Genomic DNA, 27,243 nt, shown 5'->3' on the forward strand with positions numbered 1-27,243 from the left:
TCAAAGTATATCCATTCCTCTAGATATCGTTCTATTACTTCGCATACATTCTGGACCCATAAATAAACATAATAAACAAATATCACTTTGATTTGCTTGCTTTGCCGTCATGATATTGTTTCTGAATATTTTTTTTAAAAACATTCACAATTATAAAACGTAGCGACAAAATATTTCATCTTTATTGAATCCGTAATTCGTATTGACTGTGGTTGTGCTTAGTGTGCCACTTTTTTATATTTTTACATGGTATTATATCTTTCGACTGATTTTAGTATTTAAAGTTGAAAGGAAATACAAATGAGTTCTATGAAATCACATTTCTTGTTTTGTTATATTGCGAACAAATGAGACGCCTGTAACTATTTCTTGTATTATTTTTGTTTTTTGCGATTACCTATCATTGTATTTTTGGAATAGTTTTATTTATATAAATAGTTAAAATTTTATAAATAAATAAATCGCCAAATGTGTTGGTAAGCGCAAAACTCGAGATCGATTCTGCCTTAATCGCTAATAATAGTTTTAAAAATTTCGTTAAACCACATTTCTTAAAGAAACAAAAATTGAGAAAATGGTAAATACCCATACCATTACTTTTCTTACTAATACAAGACCAAATTTCTGTAAAGCGAAACTAAAAAAGTAGCATTGAATTTAAAAATAAAATTATATGATATAAGACTTAAACAAATATAATTATAGAAAATATATTCACGTTATTACTAATCTTGTAGTATAATATAAGAAATGTTATAATAGATTTTTTCAGTAATTAATATTATTTATTGCAATATATATATATTAAATCCGTAAATAAAGAGATCACTCCAGAATGCACTTATTTTTCTGTTAGATAGCGACAGACCTATTACTACTGCCAACAGTATGAAGTATGTCCGGTAAAAGTAGTATATATAAGAGAATACTGATGCATCAGATTTTATACTAAAAAGTTCATAGGAATCTTGACTTAACCCTTTGACATACAATGACGGCTCTAACTAGTCGCTCATTTCATGTGCCATTGTAGAGTTTTATTTTAAACTAGCAATATAATATATGGAAGATATTAATTTTTTTTACAGAAATGTAAGTTTGAACTTAAAAACACCGATTTTTAGTTAGTCCATGAGTGATCACTGGCCCACCAAGCAAGCCAAATTAAATGGTATATTTCGAATGCATCGATGCACAATTTATTTGTATGTTAAGAGGTTAATTAAGTAAAAAAAAAATTGTGCAATCTTCAATGCAGTGCATGTGAATGCTTCTAGTGCTACAAACAAAGCGCCGGTGTTACATGAAACTTAGCAGCCTGCTGCGATAGAAATAAACTGCGTGTAAATGCCAGTTTTTGTAAATATTTAGGTTTTTGTAATATCTTTGTTATATAATTTAAATATGGGAGTGATGCTACATTTGATATTGTCAATAAACGCCGGACATACAATGTAAAGGTTCAGTGAAAATAAAAGGTTCCGAGTTTAGAGCAGATCATCACAAATACCTGAAAGTGAGTTCGTTCTTTTTCAAATGTAGAAATATTCCTCTTGAAGAGTTATTTAGTTCAGTAAACCATTAAATATTTTCTTTTGGAAAATGTTCTCTATCAACATATTTTATTAAATATGTAACGTAGCATTTGTTTATTTTAATATAACGCTGAGATTGTTGTGCGTAGCAAATTAGTACAAAGCCACTATACAAATTAATTTTTTCGTACCATCGGTATCATATTATTAGTTTAACAAATGTTAAACCGGTTTTTCATGAAAAAAACGCTTGACTATATCTTCGAAAACATTTACAGGGAAATTCTGAACAAACTATAAGATGATTATAACATCTAGATAAAGAAAATTACATAACGCAAAAGTTCTTAATTCCTCAAGTAACACAATACTGGATTATTCAAGGTAGGCGTCTAAATAAGGATAAATTAGCTCTTAAAAGTAATTAAAATGATATATAGCTTTGAAAATATGTACTTTTCGAGCTAAGGATAGATTTACATTCATTGATTTAAATATAATCCTAAATAATGTTATAAAAAGATTGATACGAATATGATAACAATATTAACCAATTATTACCTGCTACTAAAATGTTAACCGTATTTAAACGCATCTTACATTTCTTTACAATGGTTGATTACAACATAACTCTCCATCCCTTTCATTTATTTACAAAAAGCGATTAAAGGTCCGCTTCTAGCTCTTTCGGGCGAATAAAGTATAATTGAATCGAGTAATTAAGCTATATCATTTCGATTTCTTGCTCGCGGAAAAATCAATTCGGCGGACCATTCATAGTTATAGTAAACGCTGCCGTCGGCGAGCTGGCAACGTCGCGTTTTCCTACCAACAGCGGCGGTGTGTGGGCAGATTTGCATTCATTATTTATTATTCTTGTTTTTCCATTTAGATGGCACTGACTTTATTTCATTCAATATTCGCAATAAATATGAAATACACAAGTATATGCATTATTCTGCTTGTTTTGTTCTGAATATTTTTAAAACCAATTTTTTTTTTATTTTCGGTCTACTGAAATCGACAATTCAATATATTGACAAAATACCCCGTATATACTTCAATGATTGCGAATATGCATGAGTGGTACCTTACGATTTCTGTTGGTAAGACAAAGAAAATGTTAAAACTTGTTATTACCTAATTAATATAATATTACGCACTTAATTACGAGGTATTGTTGGTCGTGGTAGGTTTTTTAAAGAGATCATCTAAGTAGATACAAGCGTCATTATGTAACAGAGGAAGTGCGAACAGAAGCGACTGTTTTTGCGTTCGGCATGCGCTACTCTGTGGTACGCTAGCGCATTGTTTTAATTTTATTGTATATCGTTACGCTACGACGAATAACAATGAAAAAAAACAAAGGTCAACATTTTTATAGTTTTATATATTATTGTTATTATTTACAATTGTTTTATTAAACTGCTCTGGTGGTAGATATGGCCTGTTTATCATCATCAACATCGTCATATCAGTTGATAGATGCGCTGCCCGGTCCTACCCTATGTCCACTAATAGGAGGACCCTCAGCTAGTGATCGCCATTTGAGAACCTTTCAGCCCCAGCGACCAGTTTATTCGCATTGGCAATTTTTAAACGGAGGTATTCCATAAACTATGTATTGCGCTAAACTTTGCACAATGCTCCTCTTAAAGTAAATTATGTTTATGCGCTTTTTATAAAATTTCTTGTAGTTATCGGAGACTTTTGTGGACGTTCTATTGATCATAAATAAGATACATATGAATACAAATTAAAATAGTCAATAAAACTGAAAGAAGTCATCAAATGGGTTAAGTTAAACTATTGATGTAATATTAATAGAAAATGTTGGAAAGATTGCGCAGACGTTATGTGATTCCGACCGGCGCCACTGGCAATGTTGGACCACCGCCTAATTGGTCCGATACGCGGCACCAGGCGGTTTTTATTGTCGCGGTAAAAATTTAATTACGGATCCTGCGGTTTGGATGCGTTGCACTTGTATCCAGTTAGAAGATATTATCGACGGAGGTCACGCGGACCGGCGATACACGCGTAACCTAACCGTGCGTAAACATTGTTTGTGTTGTGAAATTATTTTAATTTTGAACGAATAATACATAATTGCGGTATACTTTTATGTTTCCGACATGCTCTACGGTAGCTATGATCACGGGTAAGGCTTTTTAGGTGTTGGTGTTGGACGTCCATATGTCATAGTCATTCAAGGTAGATTTAAACGTGTAAATTATTGTGGTTGGTAGCTTCTGTCAGAAGAATAAGCTTAACTCAAGGTACCTTGTGGTTTTGCAATGTTATGTTTGTTTTTACATTTGATGGACCCACTATAGTCCCTAGTCGATGGAAGCACCTGGCAGTCTTCTCTATTGAAATTTAAGTGTTTCATGTAAAGATAGACTGAGACAAAGATAAACTTCAATAGTCTCACAAAAAATCCCTGGTAGAAATCGATGTTTGTCCACAAGGATTTGTAGTTAATCAAATCTAGACTAGTAGCGGTAGCGATCCAAAATGTTCCTCCACTTATAGATCTCTTTGTGCGGTAAATTTAAAATGGGGCTGTATGTTCAGTTTTTACCAGTCTTGTTTGCCCTGTATAGGCATAAAACTTTACATACCATTGAGACAATTTATCATATTTATAGTAATTTTCCTTTTGCTATCTATCAAGCCATAATTTTTCTTAGATGTATTGTAATTGTAGTAGAATTTTGTATTATGTGTTAAAATGTTATTATTAGACATCTGAACTGTAGAACGAGCCTCTATTTTAATGTGATTTTATAATTAGTAATACAACGGGGCTATAATTAAGCATGAGAAATAAGACCTTTGTTATCTGAGCTAGAATCCCGAATGGAATCTCTTGGTCAATATTGACATATACTTTAAACATCTTTTCCGTAAGTCGTTCAATTTGTTCCGACCACTTTACGTTTACTATAATGAAAAAGAGACGTAACCAATATGCTAATAATTATTGGCTATTCGTCGGAAGAGTTTTATCTCTCCAATTCTAGTTAATTTGCGCACGAACAGTTTCATAGATCCTATATTTCCATCATATCGATTCTCGGAAACAAAATCGAATTGAGATCGTGACGTCAATCAGATTTGGTTCCAAGAAGCGGCGCACTATGTTGCTTCATTATAGCCATATCACTATTGTTTCCTTGTTCATTAGCCGTGGTATCTAATTTTAACCACTACCATCGGCATCTTGGTTGGCACTTCAAATCTGATATGCCCATGCAGTTTTCAAGTGATTTACATTTAATCTCTTTTTATTATTAATAAATATTTGATAGGTTTGCGCAGAACTACCGAGTTTACATATTTTTTTATTTATTTAATAACATAATGAAGAGTTACAATTTTTGATAATGTACACATATATACCACAAGCAGCCATCAGACATGTCTATTGTTAGATTTGTTTTTATTAATACAATTTTTTTTTTGTTTTTTATTTATATAACAAAATATTTATTTATTGTGACAGTCTGAAAATTAAAACAAAATTAATAAAAACTTTGGTTTTGTGTGACCAATAACGTTATTCGTGATAACACAAAAAATATTAAGATTAAATATTGATTTAAAAAATAAAACATGAAAACTAAGTTTCGTTGGTCATAAAATGGACCTGCTACACATCTTCCTTGTGGCATCGCGTGTCTAAATAAAGCGCGGGCGTTTGATATGATTGACCCATCTCTTAGGACATAGTCAATCGAGGTCCATGCGCTGGGGTATTTATAACCCATTCGCCATCGTTACAAATTGGCTTAAATTGTCCCAACAGGCTTCATTACGCTCTATTTAAGATGTCGTGATCATTTCATAAGGCGATTTCTACTTTCATAAAGTACTCTTAATATCAATAAGAGTTGCGGCTTCACTCAATAGGCTAACTAAACTACAAGCTCCTCTCGGGTCATTCGATCGCGTTGTATGTTTGTTATTTCGTGTTAATATTTATCGTTGAATCTATCTCTTTTGTCGCTATCATTTATCATTGTCTGGCAGAGTACCAAGGATTTATGTAACCAGCTTAGGTCAAACTTGAAGTTAGATGCCCAATATATTTAACTTACCTCAAATTTACTTTTTAATGTTCAAAATTTCGTTTAAGCCTTAAGTTTAAGTTTTTTTTAACAACTATGTTAGTTAAAAGCAAGTTGTGCCTTTCGTTAGCCTAATTACCTGAATATCTACAGCTACCTGTCAACTGTCACATTCACTATTAACTGTAATGTTTAGGAATACAATACTAACATAAATATGGGGATATGATTAGTATGCATGTTTATATTAGTTTTAATATATTTAAATTAACAACATCAGTAACGTGTTTATACATATGATTAATAACCACGTCCACATAAATAAAACAAATGCAAATATAACAAAAAATAGTTGAAAAACATCAAACAACACAATAACAAAAAAAAACGCAATGAAACTGGCAGCTTTTGAATAATTATTCAATCTTTATTATCAATATGCCACTAAAACTAGTAGACGCGAACACACGGTGCATGGTATACTTTTTAACGTCTTAATTATGTAAATTTCCCGACATAATTTCGTTAACTTAATGATATCATTGCATATTGCATTGCGAGGTAGGGCATAGAACATTAACAAGATAGACATTAAAAAGATAGCTTCGTCGCATGCTTTAAGTTTATTAAACTTAAAGCTACTGATGAAGCCACAGCTTTAATAACTATGATGTGGTTTTAAAAACGAACGTGTTTAACGTGAGTAGACAAACTCTACATATATTACACATTTTCCAAAATTTAATAGTTTTGATTTCTTTCCCGCCTAATAAAAATTACAAGGAAAAGTTTTAAATTATGTGATCATATTTCCAGCTTTTACTGTCTCGATCTTTAAAAAAGTGTTTACTATGTAAACGCTTTTGACCGCAGCTATTTAAAAAAAATCTAACTACATTTTTAGTATGAATCGAAAGTATTTATTAGAGGCTTTTAATAAAATTATTTAATGTTCTCAATATTTTAAAATATTGTTACTATTGTTTAGTCCTTTTTAAAATGGAAAATACTGTGACAAAAGCAAGCAAAAGTTTAACACATCTTTAAGAGAGTTGTACAACCAATGCTTTTCGTGGTTAAAATAATAAGCGTGAGTTGTGTGACAGTCCCATGTCAAAGTTTCAAAAATGTACTTTGCCACATTTTTTTGGACGACAACGCATGCGCCCATCAGTCTAGCAATGTCGTAGTGCTAGAGGTCGGAATTCGTCGTTTAAATTAATTAACTCGAAGTCCTCGACATCAATCCAACAGATTGCTAGGGATGTTCTAATACAAAGAGTCAGGTCAGTGATGCCACTTCTGCAGACCATCAGAGAGCTAAAGAAAGCGTTTAGCGCGGTGGCGGCAAGGATTTCTCAAAAAACCATTAATGGCATACTTGCTGATATACTCAAATAAATGCAAGCTGTCCGCAAAAAAAAAATTAAAGCTTATGGTTAAGACAAAATTGATGAATAGAAAAAATAACTTTATTTAAAATAATATAGGACATAAACATATCTGGCCTGATATTATGCTAATCACGAGATTTATGACGTGAAAAAATTGTAACCTGGCGTTAAGAGAGAACGAGTTTTAAATATTATAATAAAATTATAGAAAATATTATAATAAAATTTACTCGAACTTCCTTGTCAGTATAAAAAAAACCATATTTTATATATAGGCAAAAGATATTTTAGTTTACACCTTCAAAGGAACAATAATATTTATGCTTTACTTTTTTGTCACAGATTGAGATTGTAGATTCTGCATATCTACATCAACGACGTTAAATCTTCCACCAATAAACGTAGTCGATTGCTTCCTAAAACTCAGAAATTTTACCGATTTCTTAGTTTTAATGACAAACTGTTGTTGTGAGCTAATTATTTTGATTAGTTTGTGACGCACGGAAATATAAATCGATATGTCTTATCATTAATAATAGCGAAGAAGATATTATTAAATTTTTGTGTTTACATTTATGTTTAGATGTACAATACGTCTGTAGCGACGTACGCACGCAAAATCAATTTTACACAGATAATTCGAAATGCTATTTAACGCTCACGAATAATATTCAGGTGAGAAGCTACCAGTGACACAAATTTTGATTTTTGTTACATTAAACTGGACTTTTAAAACAATTTAAGATGAAAATAATATAAATAGAAGTCGAAAATATGTTATTAAAAAATCAATCGGCGAGCAGTGTAACTTAGTGCCGCATGGAAGGGCGCAAGGCTGCTAAAGAAGGACGCGGGAGGGCCAAGGCCTCGGCGGCCCTCACCTGCCGCCCACGCCGCCCCCGGCCCGTCGCTCCCTCGCCCCCTGGCCGGTGCCGCAAACAACGCTATAACACATGCTTGTAGCGTGCATGGGCGGAGGCAACGTGGGCAGTAAGTGCCTAAGTGGACTAGACACACGGGTGGACAGCTGCGAATTGTCGGCGACGAGTTTTAACATTTATTTTTTCTATTACCTATTTTCGGCGGTATTTTTACGAATACTAAATTTAAAGATTATATAGTAAACATTAAAATGACAATATCACGATGTTCACCTAAACAAGAATAAAATAAGTACTGTTTTAATTGATTAAAGAATACGTATAGTTTGTGTATAATTTTCTCGATTGTCATCTTGCTGTATTTAAAACAGGTAGGTAGCTCTTCACAAAAAGGACAGCGATTAGTGAGCGGAATTGTAGTTGAAACTACATGTCACCGATATCTGTACATAAAGAAGTGTGATATAACACGTCGAACAGTTTCGGAATAAGGATGTAGAAAATATATTAAAAGTAAATAAGTAACAATAAATGTAAATCCGTAGCGTTTAAAAATGTTTAATTCAAATTAACTCTGCATAAATCTTAATGTAGGAGTGAATTATCGTTGGAAAGTTGTCACAGCCTGTTAACCGACAGCAGTGGGCGGCGGTGAGTGCAAACGAACTAGAATGGTAAAATCGTAGCGATGCGTGGGCGCGAAGGGCTGAAGGATTTGTTACACCCCGGGTGAAATAGTCCTTCATGGCGAGGACGCGTGGGGTGGGTGGCTGCTACGAGTTCATTCAGCGCGGCGGATGAATGGGCTCGAGCGATGAGTCACCGGATCGATGCGGCCCGGCACTCCCCCTCCCTCTCCCCTCCCACTGCCACCGCCCCGCGTGGCTCGCGCGGCTGCGTGCCTCCGGCCGGTCCGTTGCAACTCCTCGGCCCAATTTTTTACGCTAATAATGGAAAAGGCAACACCACGTTCTGCCAAACTCGGTCAGCACTTGTAAACACATTTACTATGAATTGTTACGCCAATAATATATGCTTGGAAAGTATAGAACTGTTAATAGATTGCACATGTGTACTATGGAATTTATTTATATTTACTCGGGGCTTGAAATAAAAAAAATCGATTAATTATTTTTGTTTTAAACAGTCAATCAGAAACTCTTTGGTTGATGATGAGATTTTAGCCTAGTTAGATAATTGCGAAGAATAAAAAATTTAAAGAGTTTTTAGTACACAAATGAATTCATATGCAAAATATCTTTTAAGTGTGTAGGCATTTACACACGTACACTTGTGTCGTCGATTATGTTAGCATTATTAGTAGCAAGCTACGACCGGCTCAGAATGCTGATCTCCTAAGAGCCAGAACGTTAATAGTTGCTCTTTTTAAATTCAATTTAACAACGAACTCTGTTTACTCCTAAATTTAGATTATCGAACATAATGCTATCCCGCAGCGATCCGCGGTGACGCAACGGACGCATTAGCAACACAATGGCGGACGCATCGACGGCGTCGGACGGCTCCGGCAGGAAACAGGCAGCCGTCGCCGGAAGCTCGCCCGCCGACCGCCTCCACGGCGTGTCTTTGACGTTCGCCTAATAAAAAAGTTTACTTTCGGGGAATTTATCAAACTCGTACGGAAATGTAAATCAAAATTCCCGGTAGATACAAGTCGTAAATACATCAACAGTATCGTAAAATGTTATAATACTTAAAACGTTGTGAATTTAAGTTTTTAGGTATTTTGTTTTGCACGTTGACTATTTGCTACTTTGCCCATTTCCATACTATGATTACCTGTAAAATATTGTCTTGAGTTTATCACTTCGCCGGTTATAATTTTTTAAGTTATTATGCAAATGTCTTTCTATTCAAACGTGTACATTAAAGAGTATTAAATAAGTAATCGACCTTATCAAATCAATTAAAAAATTCTAATGAACACACTAAAATTGTGCCACCATTATAAAAATTATTAAATACATATTAAAGTTATATATTTTAGTATATATAGTAAGCATAGATAAGCCTAATTAGTGTATGTTCAATCTATTTCTCTTTCTCAGTAGGAAACTTGGTTTCAATTAATAAACAGCTTCTCGTACCTCAATTGTACCAAAAAGCTAAGTTTAGGGGTGTTCAATGAATACGTACAAATATGTCTATTATTAAATGTCTCAATACAAATCAACTACAATGCCTTAAAATTATAGTAACTGTAGGCTTAGGGAAGCGGCCCACGAGCGTTGCTATCTTAAAAGAAATTTTTAGGCTAAACGCTCTTAGCGCCTTGTGCAAATGCCACCCTGGTAGCAATATAAGGTTAGGTAGAAAAAACTAAATTACTGAAAGATTTAAGGTCCTTTGAAATAAATCATACGAAAGGCTAGACAAAGTTTAACGTTCTCACATCTGATAACTAACTTAAAAAGTTATGTAACAACTATCGATCTGGATACTTACACATTAATGGTTTTTTAAATAACTATAAAGAAAATGATGCTTTGTTTTTATTCAAAAGAAAGTAGTACGTAGTGATAAAATTTTTATTTATAAATTTTCAGAGTAATTGTGGTTATGTTGTTACCAGGCGATTTCATGGAGTTCCGGCGCTCGTACCCCGAGTGGTGCAGCGAGGCAGGCGCCCAACACGTGCCCCACCTACCGCTCATGGGACTGAGGTTCGTTTTAAACTCTGTAAACATATATTTTACGAAGAAACAAACTTATTCTTTCTAGAAACTATCGATAAGTCAAAAAGAGATATAATCTATGTTAATATATCTATAAAGAAATATGTCTTTATACGTATTACTGCTACGTTCGGAATGTTGATTCTTTCGATATAAATTGTCTGTTTGTCACGTGAGAATCAGCATGTTACTCCCTGCCACGTTTATTTTCTGTATAACCTTCAATACAATGAAGATTATACTTCAATACAATAATATGCTCTATCAATCAATCTTGCATTAAAATAAGCTTAGATTTTTTTAGCAAATAAACTTAAAATTGCATTAAGAATATGGTCAATTTTTTATTTTTGTTTCAAGGATTTGGCAGGTGTGTGGTTATTTCACGTTAAGCTAAAGAGAAACGAGGTTAACAAAGTTTTGGAGTATATAATTAAAATTTACTTATCCTTCCGAAAATACGAAAAACTTTAAATCAAATAATCAGTTAAAATTTACAATCATGACGGATTGTACGTTACTTATCCTAACTTAATAAGCAACTCAAAAAATGGCTGCAAAGTTAACAACAAACTGATGTTAGTTAATATTCGAATTATATTAACATGTACGGGAAAGCTTGTACCTTTATATTAAAACTCCGTTGAAATTCCACCAGGACTAATAAGTACTATTGATTAGATGTACCTCTTGTAATATTCAAATATGACATTATTAGCTCATAGTATTTATTTTAGATTTGACAATTGTTTTTCGCCAAAACATTTGTTTATTTGCCCGATTAGAGGTATAAAAATATAAGTAATTTAAGAAAGTATTCGTCGTCGTCCTAAACGTCGTTTATTAATGTAGGACAGGTAATAGACTAACACTAGTAAAGGAATTTAAAAAATCTACTTTATTAATTTTTAGTTATAGAAAATCTGAATGTAGTGATAATTTTAAGTTAGCCTTTGTAGTATGAATTGTTTTCATTCGTTTGGTGGGTTACTCACAGTAACGGGAAAGTGAAAAATAAAAAAAATAAAGATTTTTACACATAGTTACAGAAACAGTACTGTAAGGTGCATAAATTTAATTTACCCCGTTGAGTAATACTTTCAAATACATTTCGTGGATTTTTCTATTAATTAAAAAAAAAACAATGTATTGAGGAACATACATATTGTTTTTAAATTAATATCTTCACTTCTATGTTTAATTTTTTTTTTGACAGGCAACATTTATACGGTGGTTGAAAAGGAATATTTTAAATAAAAGTGTTTCAAGCGTCAGGCGACTTATGCGTCACTAAAACTGTTATATTTCATACGCTGTACACATGGTAACAAATATATATATATATATATATATATATATATATATGTAAAATAAATGAAACCACAAAATAACTACATTATGACTGTAGTAAATAATTCAGAACAACGTGCTGACGCAAGTTCGGGTCCCCGAGGAGCATTCGTGCCTACTGGTACGAATTCACCACACTTGAGGAATTTGATGATTCATTTTTAACTAACCCGTCTCGTAAATCTGACTCATGACTTATGTAATATTTCCTCGAAAGGCAGATTAAGAACTAACATAACAAGCAGTGAAGCTAAACCTTACATGTATGTTGTCGGTAATTAATGTCGCAGAGGAGGAACGAGTATGCGTGGGAATCCGATTTCATGCGCGTGAGACTTTTCCCCCCGATCACCTTTTACCGGGGGAAAAGTCGACTGCCGGGTTCCGGCACGACCGGGCGACACATGACGGCTTTCACGGTACCAACGACCTTGCGTCGATGACTCCGTACACTTTGATATTGCTACACTTATTTAAATAACCGTGTTAAAAGTGAAACGCTTTTACTGCACATTTACGTCTCCTCACAACTTAGTTACATTTCAACCTACTGTTGTTATATAATATTAATATATTTATTAGTAGTAGTAATTCATATAAATAGCGCTATACTTCTTTTTGTATTTTTAACGGAGTTTTCGTTATAATTAATGTGTAGGTAGTTTCGTTCTTCGTTGAATTACGTCATTTACGACGACGTTAGGTTCGAAGTTTAATCATCCTAGGTAGGTACAAAAGATCGATCACTAAGAAACTACAATATGTTATCATAATCTAATTCTTAGTAACAAAACGCAATAAAACAGTGGAAACATTGTTCTTTGTTCCACCTCGTTGTTTATCGCCATGTATACGAGTGCCTCCGTTGCCGTAACTAATTGACACTTTTAAGTGCCAATTGCCGCTTGTCTGTGTGCAACAGTCAAGTCGATGTCGTAAACTTCATTCACGAGTATAGCTAACTTTGCGCTCGCTCTCATTACTAAGATGGCAACTATTTTATGTATAGTGCCACGGAACTATCGATTGAGTTGTTCTTAAAATTTACTATTTCAGCACGATTCTTAAATTGGCGAAGTAAAATCAGTTCTGCGTAACGATTCATCATTATTCCACCGCGTGCCATAAAAACTGCGTATTGGACGCAATGCAGCGGGTACAGTAAAGGCCGCCGGGTTAATAAACCCATTCATTATTTTCATTTAGAGCGACGGTGACTGCAGCGGGCCATTGATGTGAGCAAGTGGCAAGTCGGCGTCCGCGTGCTGCGCTAGAGAAGCGAGCGAGCGGCATTCAATGACTCCATTCATACGGCGCAGCGAACGCGCACACGGAAGTCGCTCCGCTCACTATCCACTATTGCGCGGCGCTGTGCACTTTCGCGTTTATGCACTACTTACATACGGCCTCGAATTACGTGACTCTACCATTCAGCAATTACAAGTGCGCTCTTTTGATTTTTGTCAATGGGCTGACGTCATTCTGTAGGAATTGAATTCTATCTGGTTTATCTTGTTAACATTCAGTGTTTCGCCGTAACTTCCTCCGCCTACGAGCGGGCTGACGGCTCCCTTTCACGTTATCGTTTCCTCACTATAAATAGCGGCTTTCAAGTTTATGGTGGTGTAATGACGCCCACGCCGAGACGCGGGCGTGCGCGCCTATAGACGAGAGGGGGAGCTCGGGGTGTGCTAACTTTGAGACTATTATATTCATTTAGTTATTTCATTTTACCTTAAAATATTTTGCATAGGTAATATTTCGTAAGCGTTTAGTATAATTATTTGTTTTTGCGGCAGTTACGCGATTTCAAATTCTGCGATTAAGCCTATTTGAGCGAAGTGTTTCAAAATATATCATTCCCATCAATAATAAATTTATTATTAAGGGGATATGTTCGACATTAGTCGATGAAGTTGTGAATACAACAATGACAAGTTTCGATGACTTTGTTTTCTTTACATTTTGATTATATAATTCCATTATAACGGCGTCAGTTAAAAACTAGAAAAACTAATTGTAATTAAAAGCAGCTACATGCTACGCCCCGGGGAAGTAAAAAGTTACACAGCAAGACCGTTAATGTACCGCCTCTAACCTAATGGGGTGTTTTCGTATTACAGCTCAGGGAGTTGAAGCTTCTTGTTTTACTGTAACGTGTTTTTACTTAACATTATTATAATTAGTTAATTTGTGTCCGATGTAACTTAAAAAAATAAAAATCAATTATAACAAATGTTATTTGTCATAATTGATTTTTATTTTTTGTGTGTAATGAAATTACCTGATTGTGATTTCGATTTTATTAAATTTATGCTAGGTAGAATATTAATTAAAGGAGAGGTAAAGTAACTTATGAGATGGAAATAAAAAAAATGTACCGAGGACGAATTCACCAGAAGGAATGTCACCATAGTACAGGAGCACCGACTGACGTCTGTTTACGTCAAGGTTCTCGTTATCAGATGTAAAAATCTGAAGATTTTGTTTAGATTGCACGCAAAAAAGCTTGTTCGTAACTCATTGAATACATAGTATGCTTACTCTAGCGACATTGACGTAGGCAGTAAGGATGTCGACACACGAACGACCTATTGAACATGTTTCTATAGAAACAAAAGTCGTAACGCAAGTATTGTGAATTTATCTATTTATAACGTATCTACTCGAACAAAGTTATAATACGCCAAACATATATGATACTGAAAAAATGTATTGTCGGGACAATGACATTGACAAATTTTTTATATTATATTTCGTACAGTACAAAAATAATTTCATAAACACAATCGGAATCAAGGGAATTGCGATCTTTTATATGAGTACTCTATGTACATGTTATACATAAATATTGTTATGTGAAATACCAATACACTTTGCTGTTGTTTTTTATATTTCCTCTATGATCCTTATTCATCCCTTAAAGATGTTAAAATAAAATCTAACTCAATTGATGGAGCCGTTTTTAAGTTTTGGCCTTAGCAACACGCGGTTATATGTTTTTATCTAAATTATAGTTAAAATATGTGAATTTTACATATCTATTCTGTAGTTAGGTATATGTTTACTTAAGTCAGGCGCGTGGGGACCCTAAAGTAATTTATTATTTGGCACGGCACACTCACGCGACGTCAGGTACCTCGGAGCGACTGACGTCAAACGCCAACGTCACGGCTGTCTAGGCGCGGTAACATTTCTCTACATAATTCCGCGGCACCCTGGAGGCCGTCGCTGACCATCCATACGCTTTGCTACGTAATCACTCGATTCATTGTAATCATATATGTAGCTTCGAACTTTGTATAACATTATTATAGTATTATGATTAATGCGTCACACTAAACGGTGTATCACATTGTACGAAGTCGTTGTGGCGATCTTTGCAGGAGGCCTATGTCTAGTAGTGCGTGTTTATCGGTTAACGTGACTTTGGTGTTGATTACCGTTCAAAGTTATCTCATTGTTTTGGCCATATTAAGGCTTTGAGTAATAAAAATATATTCGTACTCATGATTATTACTGTTGACATAATTTTTTCTACTTGCTTTCTTACACATAGTGTAATGGTTGGTGACGGTGACTTAGTGCGTCATAAACATTCTTTGGACAACTTAAATTGCAACTCATCCTCTACCGTCATTTTTAAATGTTTTTTTTATTGCGTTCCATCTTAAGGAGCATCTCATCGCAATCTGTATTAATGATCAAGAATCAAACGCTCCCATACAAAACAGGCTGCTATTTTTAGTGGTCAATGCGGATGTACTCGAAGCTGCATCTTTCATGTAATAAAAATGTTCAATGACTCATGACTAATTTTCGTCAGTTCTTGCTCGCTAGTAAAGGCATACTCTGTGCTTACTTTTTTCGTGTAGTAATGTTATGAATAACAACATCTAAATCTTTCTCTCTCATAAAGCTTCTCTTATTTGGGTTGTAAGCCAGCAGAACTCTGTTAGCTTATTGTTAAGTAGGCAAGTGAGCATATGTGTATAGAGAATTATTATATCTTTGAATTGAATATTTTTAAAAAAATGTGTGGTCATATTTAAGCAAGCCGTAAGGCAAGACCATTTCCGTCTTAAGTTTTATAACTTAAGCAAACGTTCTATTTAATCAAAATTCGTCTCGGTAACTACTCTCTAATTCTGTGATTTGGGTATACGTAGAGTGATTTTTGTTCTCTGAGCTTTGTATATGTAAAAGATAAAATAATATTAGTAGGATATGTACAATAAGTAACGCAGCAAATCGTTAATTAAATTACTTTAACTATATGATCTTGAAGTATCACACGGAGCTTCAACATTTTATTACAAGAAAAAAATCATCATCATTAAACCAAAGATCGCTACAATGACGGACTATGTCGTCGGCCAACTTAAATGGGGTACCGATCTTCGGTCTACCGGTACCACATATCAAAATTTTATAAAAAAAATATTGCATATACCGTCTACAGTGAGTTTAGTTAGTCTTATGATATGAAAATCATGCGTTAATAGATGAGCTCCTGAACGTAGGTTATCAGCGACGACGTCATGAGGTGACGTCAAGCGCGAACACTCGCGTGAGTTCATTCACGAATATATACAGCCACGAACATATACCGCACGCCATGGCCTCATCCGCACCGCCAGGGTTGTCTCGCTCGATCTTTTAAAAAGAAATTCTACGATTCGACCGTGATAGAACACATATACCATACTGAGTGATTGATTACTTTATATCATTGATTAAAACTTATTATTTATATGTTTATAATAATATGGATGTCCCATATGTGCATTTTAAACCCTTCAATGTACTAAATTAAATGACTCTCGTCAATTACATTTCTTGTCAATCATATATAGAAAGTTTGATCACCTTGACAAAATATTGTAAGAATTGTTTTTGTTTGTAGCCAAGTATAGTGCATCACAAGCTGAACATACCGAGCGCGGATCTTACATCGTAAGGCGTAGCTCGTAGCTTTTCTTAGTGACATCACAAGTTTACGTAACTGTCTATGTAATTTGTAATTTCCTATAAAATATCTTCAGTCCTTTAAAAAACTTAAGTTTTGTCCATTTAGTGTACATAAAAATCCAAAAGTAATTAAATGATTACTTCTTGATAGGTAATTGTCTGCGTTTCCTACTGTAGTCGTAATCTATGTACTGTAACTTACAATATTAGTACAAATGAATTTATCTACTTTATTTTGTAACCAGTACAAAAAATTCAGTTAAGTTTTAAATATTTCAACTACTGAATTTATACGTTTTCGAGTTTCTTTCATTTTAGACATAAAACTATCAGTTTTCAGTGACTCAATTTATGGTTGTTTCAAATACTACTTGTTTTAATATACTGAGATTGGATAACTATATTTAACATTTTAAAAATAACTCCACGTGGAGTTTAAATATCGATGAAGACATCCCACCCGGAATAACGTTGATTCAAAGCGCGGCTCACGTTTAAAATAAAATCGACAACACGCTCCCGAAAATATTGTGAAAATCATTACGCTATCGGTTAAAATTATAACACTACCCTGCTTGTGCTCTCATCACGCTGTGATGGTGAATTATTGAAAATGTGATAGTATTATCTAACGCAATTATTATACAGGTTTTAACTGAATAAACATTAATATAAGTATATTAATATTTTAATCAGTTTAATATTCAAAAACATGATTTAGCTTTCCAAAAGAACCTTTGGTATGGTCGCAGGTATTGACCTACCATCATCAACAGTTTATGACAATCTTCTTGAACGAAGATTATCGACAAACTAAGGGGAGACCGAATTGTAAATAATGAAAACACGTTACCGTTATCAGATATGTAGTTAAAATATAAGGTAAAATACGTAAATAAATGTATTGCCAGTAAATTATAATTGAAACAAATTCAAAGTTGAAAAAAATCTACGTGAGATAGTTTTAATCTTAACTCTAGTTTAGTTCGATGCCTGTATATTAAGGGCGAGTTATTTTTGTACCTAATAAAACGCCTTTTAATAATGTACACCATTTGATCTCAGTGGCATCAATCATAGGTCACATGCAATTTCATACGGGGTCAATTCACTCGTTTTCTTGAGAGACGTATTGAGGTCGTATGATCTGGTACAGAGCGCTCGTCTGCTGAATCTAGGGTCTCGTTTTGATTTTCTGTCGCGAACAATATTACTGTGACTCGCATGAACAAATTTCTACATTGGTTTTAAATGTTTTCATATCGATTCCTGTTTGACAAATATAGTTCATTTTGTTATCTGGGTTTATTCTCGGTTCCCATGATCTCGTAATAAAATTTTACTTTATAATTTTGTTAAACCATCACTTACCATGTGTAGATATTTCGAGAAATATATAATATTCTGTTATGTGAATAGATATCGATGAGCAATAGTCTTTTAAATATGTGCATGATAATTATTTTTAATTTTATAGGAGACATTTTTCAAGATCTCAATGACACTGTTTAGAAATATAATAGTATATAATAGTTTTCCAATAGCGATATGAAAATCTTAATGTCTCGGAAAGCCAAGCCCAGTCAAGCTGGTGTTAATTGGCCTGTCCAAATTAGTCGGGAACGTAAGTCGGATTAAGTTAAGTTTTATTATAATTTTCTAGATTTAATTGCTTGCATATCATTTACAAAGAGCCGACAATAATTAGACAAGGATTTTTTTAATAGTGATTTTAATTCACAAATGTAAATTATGAGGTGTAATGAAAAAGGAAAGAAGAGAATAATTACTTTATAAATATGAAACAATTTATTTTTCGTAAGTAACGTATGTACGGTTTGAAACTAATTCATCGTCGTGGCCATTTAAAGAGTGTGCGGGCATCAACAGAAATAGAGCACTTTTATAAACAAAGCGGTCGAGCGCGGGCTGCCGTTTAACCTCGACACACTTGCTAAATAACCACCGCTTCCTACGTATTACTAATAATTTACCATTTTGCATCAACCGCCGCCTCTGCGGTCCCCGCGTCGCCTCGCACGTCGCACTCCGCACTCGCCGCCTTACACCGAGCAATTACAACAAACTGTTATGATCAACAAAAACTGACAATTACTATCGAAATTTAACTAAACTATTCAGTTTCTGTGTGACTTTAAAATCCTTTCGTCTACAAAATCACTTGAAATATTGATTTAGTTTGAGAAAAGCTGTGTTTATAATACTTGCTGAAACTCAAACTCGCGTGTCACTGCACTGTCTTCCAGTTAGGTTTCAGGGACGACTTAACGATGCCCGACGGAGAGTTCATCACTCGTGTTACTGAGGGGTCGGACTTTCTGTCGTCCGATAGCGTTCGAGATACGCAAACAAATTAGACGAAGCGATGGCTCAAACGATGGTCAAGGCTCGCGTAGGGTTGGAGGAGAATTAATGGCCAAGGAGCTGGCAAAAGAGGCGGTCCTGAAGTTAAAGACCAAATCGATCTACGACGGGATGCGTATTTCGCCCACTAAGCACCTGTTTAAACAAGAGATGCTAGAGGTCTGGCAGAAACGAAAGTCAGACGACCAAATCACAAAATTCACAAAAGCATTCCTGCCAGACGTCCGGGCGTCTCATAAGTTGGTGCGCGACAGCTCGTTCACTCAAATCCAAACGCAAATGCCCACGGTACACGAAGGCTTTGCTATGTGCCTGCACCGATTCCGACTGAAGGACAGCCCCGCTTGCAAGTGCAGCCCGCATGTGGAAGAGGGGGCACTGCACCTGTTGTTGAACTATCCCAAGTACAGCCTTTGAACAATAAATGACTTATCAGTAATGGACTGGAGGTTAGACCTCGGCGCGCTACCTGAAATGCTCTGTGATGGTATGCTTAGGCCGCCGCTTCTCGCCCTCATTGAGAAAATAGTTAATAAGACTCTAGATGGAAACGACAGTTCAGTACACGCCGGATACTTAAAAGACTAAATAACATAAAACATGAAATAAGGGTAGAAATTGTTAAATAGAAATAGAATCCTTTTGAATTGTAGATATTAAGTAATAGAGGAAGAAGATTGGTTTAACAGTGTGCCTAATGCAATCTATTTGTATAATAGGAGGCACGCGCACAAACTATGATTAAAATATCAGAGTTAATTTAGAATAAGTATTAGAAACGTAAAAAAAACAGGATAAGAAATGAAAATTAGAACATAGTGTGCCATAATGTCACAATGTTGTTAAAATTTGTTTGAACACAAAGTAATAGATTTAGTAGCTAATTTAAGACTGATATAGAAATATAGGATAGGAAATAAACATTATAATAAGGCAGTAAACAGAAAACTTATATAAACAGATTAAAATTTGGCGATAAACAATCTAGGTAAATAATAACGAATTAATAATTAGGTACCAAAAAACAAAAAAAAAATTACGAATTAGCGGTAAGGAAAAATGTAAAAAGTAGAAATTATAATAAGAAGTTATTTGGCTACAGAGGAGGTGATTTAAATAAAAAAAAAATACTCTATTAATGTAATGACACGAAATTATATTTTTAAATAATTCACCCTTACAAATGATTATCTCGATTGAAAGTGAGGTCACGATACCTATGTCCTTAGTCCTGTGAGGATGGCTGCCAGCGCGACGGGCGTTAAAAAAAGTCCCTTGCGGGCGGTCATTGGCAGCGGGCGGGTCGAGCCGCATTCCTGTGCGACGGAGCACCGCACGCCCACACACACGTCCCTGTAAACCGGCCGAGTTGTAAACCACCTTTTATCCATATCAGGCGAGCGTCGCTCGCGTGTCGTCAATCCGACGGTTGCGAAGGCAGCGGCCGCACATATAAGAATTGTTCATTAATAACACGGCCGGCTGCGGCGCGGCTTCCGGCACCCGCCATTCAAATACAGATTGGATTCGCACGAAGCCGATGCCACATTGTCATACAACGCGAGCGCGCTGCGAGTCAGGCCGGCGAGCCCGTGAGCTTCATGCGCCATGAGCTCTGTCGACAGGCAAACAACTAATTATGGAACAGCATCAGATCTTTCAGAATCTTTGTCCCTTAAGAGAATTATTCATATTTTAATACCTTTTCTTATTATACCATGTACCTTACCCATGTTCTCATTTTGATAAAATAATTTACAAGGAAATTACACCCTCATACAGTTTTAAAATCTAAGATATAGATTAACAGTATGTTATAAGTTACGTAAAGATCACAGAACAATTAAGTTTTTCAAAAAATAATACGGTTCTAATTTAAATACCATGTTAGCTTCTATAAGAAATAAAATTGTTTACAATAAAAATAGCTTTTGACTTTCGTATCGGATCGATGCGTTGGCGACGTGGGTGACAGGTCCGGACATTATCCCACGTAGAATGGTACCTTCGACACGATAAACAGATCGCGGTACGTAGGCGAGCTCCCCTGAATGGAGCTGGCCGCCGTCACCCACGCTCGCCCACGCAGCCTATCCCTCTTCGCCTACCGTACTAACTATTAATAATTACTCCGATTACCGCACATGCTAGCAACCGAATAGGGCGTTAGGCGCCTGACTAGAATTTCCCATTAGACAGGGGCACACGCCGGATGTCGTGTCGGTTAGAATTTCCTACCAACGACTATTTAGAGAACTGACATGGGCAAATACATTACTTGCCTAAATAACGGCTTGTGAACTTTTTTTTATTAAAGTGTGTTTCATAAAATATATTAAACATTTTATGAAGCTAGTTTTTGATGGAAAAGATAAATTTGATTGAGATGCGGGGTAGTCCAACATTCCTTAATTTGCTTTTGATATGTATAGTTTTATATCGATTGCAATGAAATTTGTACTGAAATTTATTTATTTTACACTTTAGGTACTAAGTAAAAAAGTGAATTTAACGCCGTAGGCATTCTCTGCTAAACTTGCATAATAAGAATTCGTACGTTTAATTTTTAAGTGAATAACGAATACTTTTTCGGAAGCTTCCAAACTAGGAAAATGAGTGGCACGCAATTCGAGAAGGTTATAAGGTATCTTTTGGTCAGGACATGGCCACGCGCGGATCGCTCCTTTTTTGTGTAGTAGCAGTCTCAGTAGATTGTTTTTGCAGTTACTTGAATGACGCCGAGACGATTGAGAAGGCAAGTTTCGGTGAGCATCGCGTGGGTGAGACGCGTTGGCGTCGCGGCGAGGCGCGGGGGGATCTAGTAAGGATGCCGTGTGGGCGGCCATTGATCCACGGGGGCAGGTGAATGGTGAGGGGGATGGTGAAGCTCGCGGCCTCCTCCCCCATTGAGCAGCACACGATCGATCGCGCTGCGCCCGCTGCCACCTCGCCGCCCCGCAGACGCTCGCTCCGCCGCTGGCGTTACTGCATGCGAACAATCCCACGCAGTACTCGCCCACGCCGGTTCGCCGCTTGCGGGGAAACAAATTAAATATGCTCCTCTATAAAAATACGACTCTTGCTCCGTAAACGCAGAGGGCCCTTCGGATTCGGAGGCACGTGGGCGGTCACATTGCTATAAAAAGCGAGGAGGTGGGCGATTGTCGAAATTAAGGCGAATTGGCAAATTCTCTTTTATAATAGCTTTTATAGGTGTTCTATTTTTATCTGAACCTTTAAAGAAAATGTGATTCGATGTCCTTTGTTTTATTGTTCGGCCTTTTTATATACATTGTCTTAGAACTATACAATTGTGTCCTTAAATATGTTCTTTGCCTAAAACCTAAACCTTGACCTTTAAAATCTTTGTTTCTATCTTAAATCTTGGATATTACAGATGTTTTGTAGTAAATATTTAGATCAATCGATTAAGTGTTCGCATTGTTCAAACAACAATAGACTCGTTTTTATAAGTCGACATATCGAGTCAAGCCTACATGGGTCCCCGCATTTTACATACTCATATATACTTGTTAAGATTAAGATCACCCATACTTATCTAGTATTTTAATATTTGCTTAGCGGATAGAGAAATGCATGGTCTGGTATTATCAAGATGAAAAAATCATATGCTTTCTGTTAATCAATTCTGGCCATTTTACTTTTTATCCTACTTGAGTTATGTTGTTGGCAAAGCTCGTTACGAACGATAACCTTACGATGCCACCATACAAGCATCATTAAAAGTTACTCACGGTTTCGCGTTAGTCTGTGGAGCTTGACTGCTCTTCGGCTCCATGATGTTTTTCGTTGAAATGATATAATTTTTCATTCCTGAAATATTACCTATGTATAACTTTTTCAGCTGTATAATTAAGTACCTACGTGCCAGTAAATACACAAATTGTTAATGACTTGCTGGCCACTTTTTCATTTCTTAACACCCTCGCAAGGAGCCCCTTTTTAAGAACTTTTAAACTAAGAAGTTTTTTCAGGGCATAGGGTTTATTGTATGTATAGAAATTGCACCTATATATTACTTTTGCTTCTACGAAAATGCAAAAGAATTAATGGAAATCACTCCCACAACAAACTTTAATTGAAACAAAGTTGTCACGATTTAATAAAGTTGTTCCGAAAACTGATTGAATGGTTTGTCGAACTTATTTTTTAGCTAACGATAAATGGAAAGACATTCCTTAGTACGAATAACGTTTTTGTATGAATTAATAATTACTTTTGTCTCTTGCTGCTAAAAGAAAAGACATTGTACTGTTTTAATGCAGCATTGTACGCTGCAACGTGCTTATGGTGGTCTCGCATAGTTTAATCTAAAATTATAAATATGTCACTATTTTTATTACAAGAATATGTGCACGACTTGTACATTTGCCTACTCATACTTGCCATCATACTTGCCTATACTTGATAGTCACAATCCGCTCGAAATAGTCTGCGATCCTACTAATGCCAGAAAAGACGGTCACCCTAACACATGCCACGATATATCTTACTGACGCAGTAATTACACTAGCTAATGCGTCCTGTGAAATATGCTCTGTTGCATAGAGGGAGGTTGATGTTGGCTTTAAATGGGTCTTTTAAAGGGTTGGAATGCGATAGACCAATAACTTCTGGCAGTACAGTCTGCAAAAACAGATATTAAACAAAGTTAAATTTGAATACGTATTAATCGGAATTTTGAAAACGTTTTTTTACTATATCATCATTACGTTAAATAATATTTCTGTACATCAATTGACAGCAAATAAGCTCTGTACATTCATTCTATCAAAACTTTTACACGTGTTGCCAATCATTAATAATGTAATATTTTTTCTTTATATGGTTGACTATTTGTATTTCAGATCATTACGCATATCCGGATCCGGTTGCGAAGAGGTCCTGTCGTCGGGCTCTTCGTCCGAGTGCGAGGACACTCACACGCACGTGCAGCCCGAGTTCCCCATCGAGATACTGCCCAACCTATACTTGGGAAACTCGACCAACAGCGAGGACTGCGACGCGCTCGCCAGGCACAATATTAAAGTACGTATTAGTTCTTTCCAATACCTCTGAACGTCTCAACGCGAAGGTCTTTAATGAGTATTTGTTGCCAGTAATGGTGTGTGGATTTTAAATGTAGTGGTTTTCGAAGTGTCTGAATGAAACTATTTAGTTGGTCCACCTAGTAACGGTCTACCCGTGCGGCATCTACCGGGTCGTGGTCTACTACCATTTCAGGAAAGAAATTCTACGAGCTACATCTGTAGTGTCTGGTTCCTGTGCTGATCTCATCACCTCTGATTTGATCACGCAACGAAATTGAACATAGCTCTCTTTGTTGCTCACGGGGTGCCTTTGAGCTGGCTACTTATATTATTGGATTTTTTTAATATTGTTACCAAAACCGTATTTATTTCTACTACATAAATTTCTATAATTTATCTCTATTAATTGATGAATATTTAGAAAATTTAAGGCATACATTGTGTTGCATTGTTCAACTATCGTTTGCTTGCCATATCGAACTACGATGAGGCACTTGGCTTCATTAGAGTGTCTCTTCAATCTGCTCAATAGCGTATACGTGACATAAATGCAAGCCGGTAGCTCGAGAAAAAAACCAATAAAAGTACCTCTGTCCTCTACTACGTTTTATATGTCAAGAAGCCGCCCAGCTCAAAGTTTAATTTCTTTTACTGGTATATTGCGAAACATTTAGTTGCATATAGTTTAAAATTGTTACCAAAGTAATTCCATTTCTAGTTACAACACTAAGTTTTTAATGCATTTATGACATAAAGTTAATATTGAATGTATAACATAGTAATAAATGTACCCCGTACTTGATTGCAGTACGTGCTGAACGTGACGCCCGACCTGCCGAATACGTTCGAAGCGGAGGGCTGCGGCATCAACTACCTTAAGATCCCTATCGCCGACCACTGGAGCCAGAACCTCGCCGTGCACTTCCCACAAGCCATACGCTTCATAGGTTAGTTATCCGATATGTGTATATATATATATATATAACATCATAAGTACTAAATTTCCGCCGGCTGGGGATGCTGATCTGCTGAGAAGAGCCGGTCACAAACACAACAGATGCTTTTTTGAAATAAAATATAATAATGTTTGATGAACCATTACATTACCAACCATGTAATTGAATTAACGAACCAAGTCCCACACGTTTCAACTTAAAACTCTAGAACGCTATACTAAGATTTTTTTTAAATGATATACCTTAAATTTTAAATCTCAGTTAATGAATAATAATTATTTTTTAACTGATCATATTGACCCAATACGAGACAAAAATGTAACGATTAGATCCAGGTCTGAAAGTCGCTCGTTATACCGCATATGGAATATGCAAGGTTTTTCAAATAACAGCCACTGAGCTTCTTATAATATGTAGATAATATTGTTGCATTGTTAGGGGAAGTCAAGGCAATATTTTAGTTCTTTTTTTTATACTACTAACTTCCGAGAAACGTTTACCAATTATGAACCAACATAGACCCTTTGAGTTTCCCTTGGAGACTTGTATCACTTTAGGAAGCAATGTTCATAAACATTTTATGTTTGCTTAAAAAAAAGTATAATTTTATACTATTTGTAATTTTGGTTATTAATCTTGGAAAGTCGTTTAGTCTCGTTATTTTTGATAAAATAATATGATTAATAAATATATAAAGTTATTTGCTTCACTGTTGGCTACATTTACACAGATCTTTTCAACATACGCATTCAAACCATACGCATATATATATATATGCGTATGGTTTGAAATATTTTAAAGACCTGTTATCGCAAAAATAGCACTTGCACCAATAAACAGAAAATAAAGTTTTTCACAAGCTATATATATGCAGTCGATATAATTTTTTTTCTGATGTCTTATTTACGGGCAGAACAAAAAAGAAGGAAACAATTTTTATTATAACCCTTATCTTTCCTCACCTTTTTGATTAAAATGGGGTATGAATTCACTTGTTTAATTTGTAAGAGAGAGGTATAAATAAAGTCTAAAATTAGATCTATATTCACATCGAGTCGAGTGTAATTAGGAAGAACAGGCAAGGTTTTCGATTGCCCGCGAGCCGGATATGAATATGATGTAACGGCCGCCCGTTGTTTCTATCGCGTGTATGTTCTTTACTCGTACGTAAATATTCCATTACTCATCCCAGAGGTGACTGCGTCCTTACGTACAGCGATAAAACTTATGACGTCCGTCAAGGTCGCAACAGATAAAGTTGCATCGCAATTGTTTACGACCGTTTTTAAGATATCAATTAGTATAAAATATTATTCTCTACTTATTTTCTCGGCAATGTATCGCTCATTAATTAAGAAACAGTATAATTTTGTCAAATAGAACTATTAATTTAAAATATAGAAGTAGCACTTATTTTACTTGCGATGACTTGAATGAATTATATCATTGCAACTACTAAAACTTGTACTTTGATGTGTGGTGCTATAGGCGAGTTTATTTTGTTTTAGTTGGAGATATCCAGATCTACTAAGGCCATTAAAAGGCAAATTTGTGTTTTTATAAAAATCCTCGCTGTCTAATCGTTTTCTGCTGTATTAAGACGATATGGACTATTTTGACGAACATAGTTTAATTTGTAAGACATTTACAATTTGCTTTACACTGAGTCATACAATAGGGTAGTATGTAATCAAAGATATTTTGTGCAGCACAAAATTTTCAATTATTACTAAACTCTTTTATATATTGATTGGACAGTGTCGACTTCTCCCTATATAAAATAATAAACCTGTCCTAGTCCAATAAAAATATGACGTATTTTACAGCGGATCACTTTGTCAATTCATTTAATAATCGACATATAGCCCAAAAATAAGTTTTCAATTAAATTCTAGAGTATGTACTATGTTCTAGTAGTGCGTTATTACATTATTATAATAACTTTCATATT

The 27,243-nt window shown here is 35.2% G+C and overlaps 1 protein-coding gene across 2 annotated transcripts in view; it reads left to right on the forward strand.

Annotated features, from left to right (window-relative positions):
* Mkp3 (Mitogen-activated protein kinase phosphatase 3) overlaps nucleotides 1-27,243 on the forward strand; it is a 34,625-nt gene that overhangs the window by 4,001 nt on the left and 3,381 nt on the right. For both annotated transcript variants that reach the window (XM_068774111.1, XM_068774112.1), the window contains exons 2-4: nucleotides 10,477-10,567; nucleotides 24,154-24,334; nucleotides 25,145-25,283. In XM_068774111.1, the coding sequence (XP_068630212.1) occupies nucleotides 10,477-10,567; nucleotides 24,154-24,334; nucleotides 25,145-25,283 (411 nt within the window). The remainder of the gene's footprint in view (nucleotides 1-10,476; nucleotides 10,568-24,153; nucleotides 24,335-25,144; nucleotides 25,284-27,243) is intronic.

This window comes from Battus philenor, unplaced genomic scaffold (genome assembly GCF_028537555.1).
Source record: "Battus philenor isolate CCGP_79_NKW_IND1 unplaced genomic scaffold, ilBatPhil1.0.hap1 SCAF_7, whole genome shotgun sequence".
In the NCBI taxonomy this organism is placed as follows: domain Eukaryota; kingdom Metazoa; phylum Arthropoda; class Insecta; order Lepidoptera; family Papilionidae; genus Battus; species Battus philenor.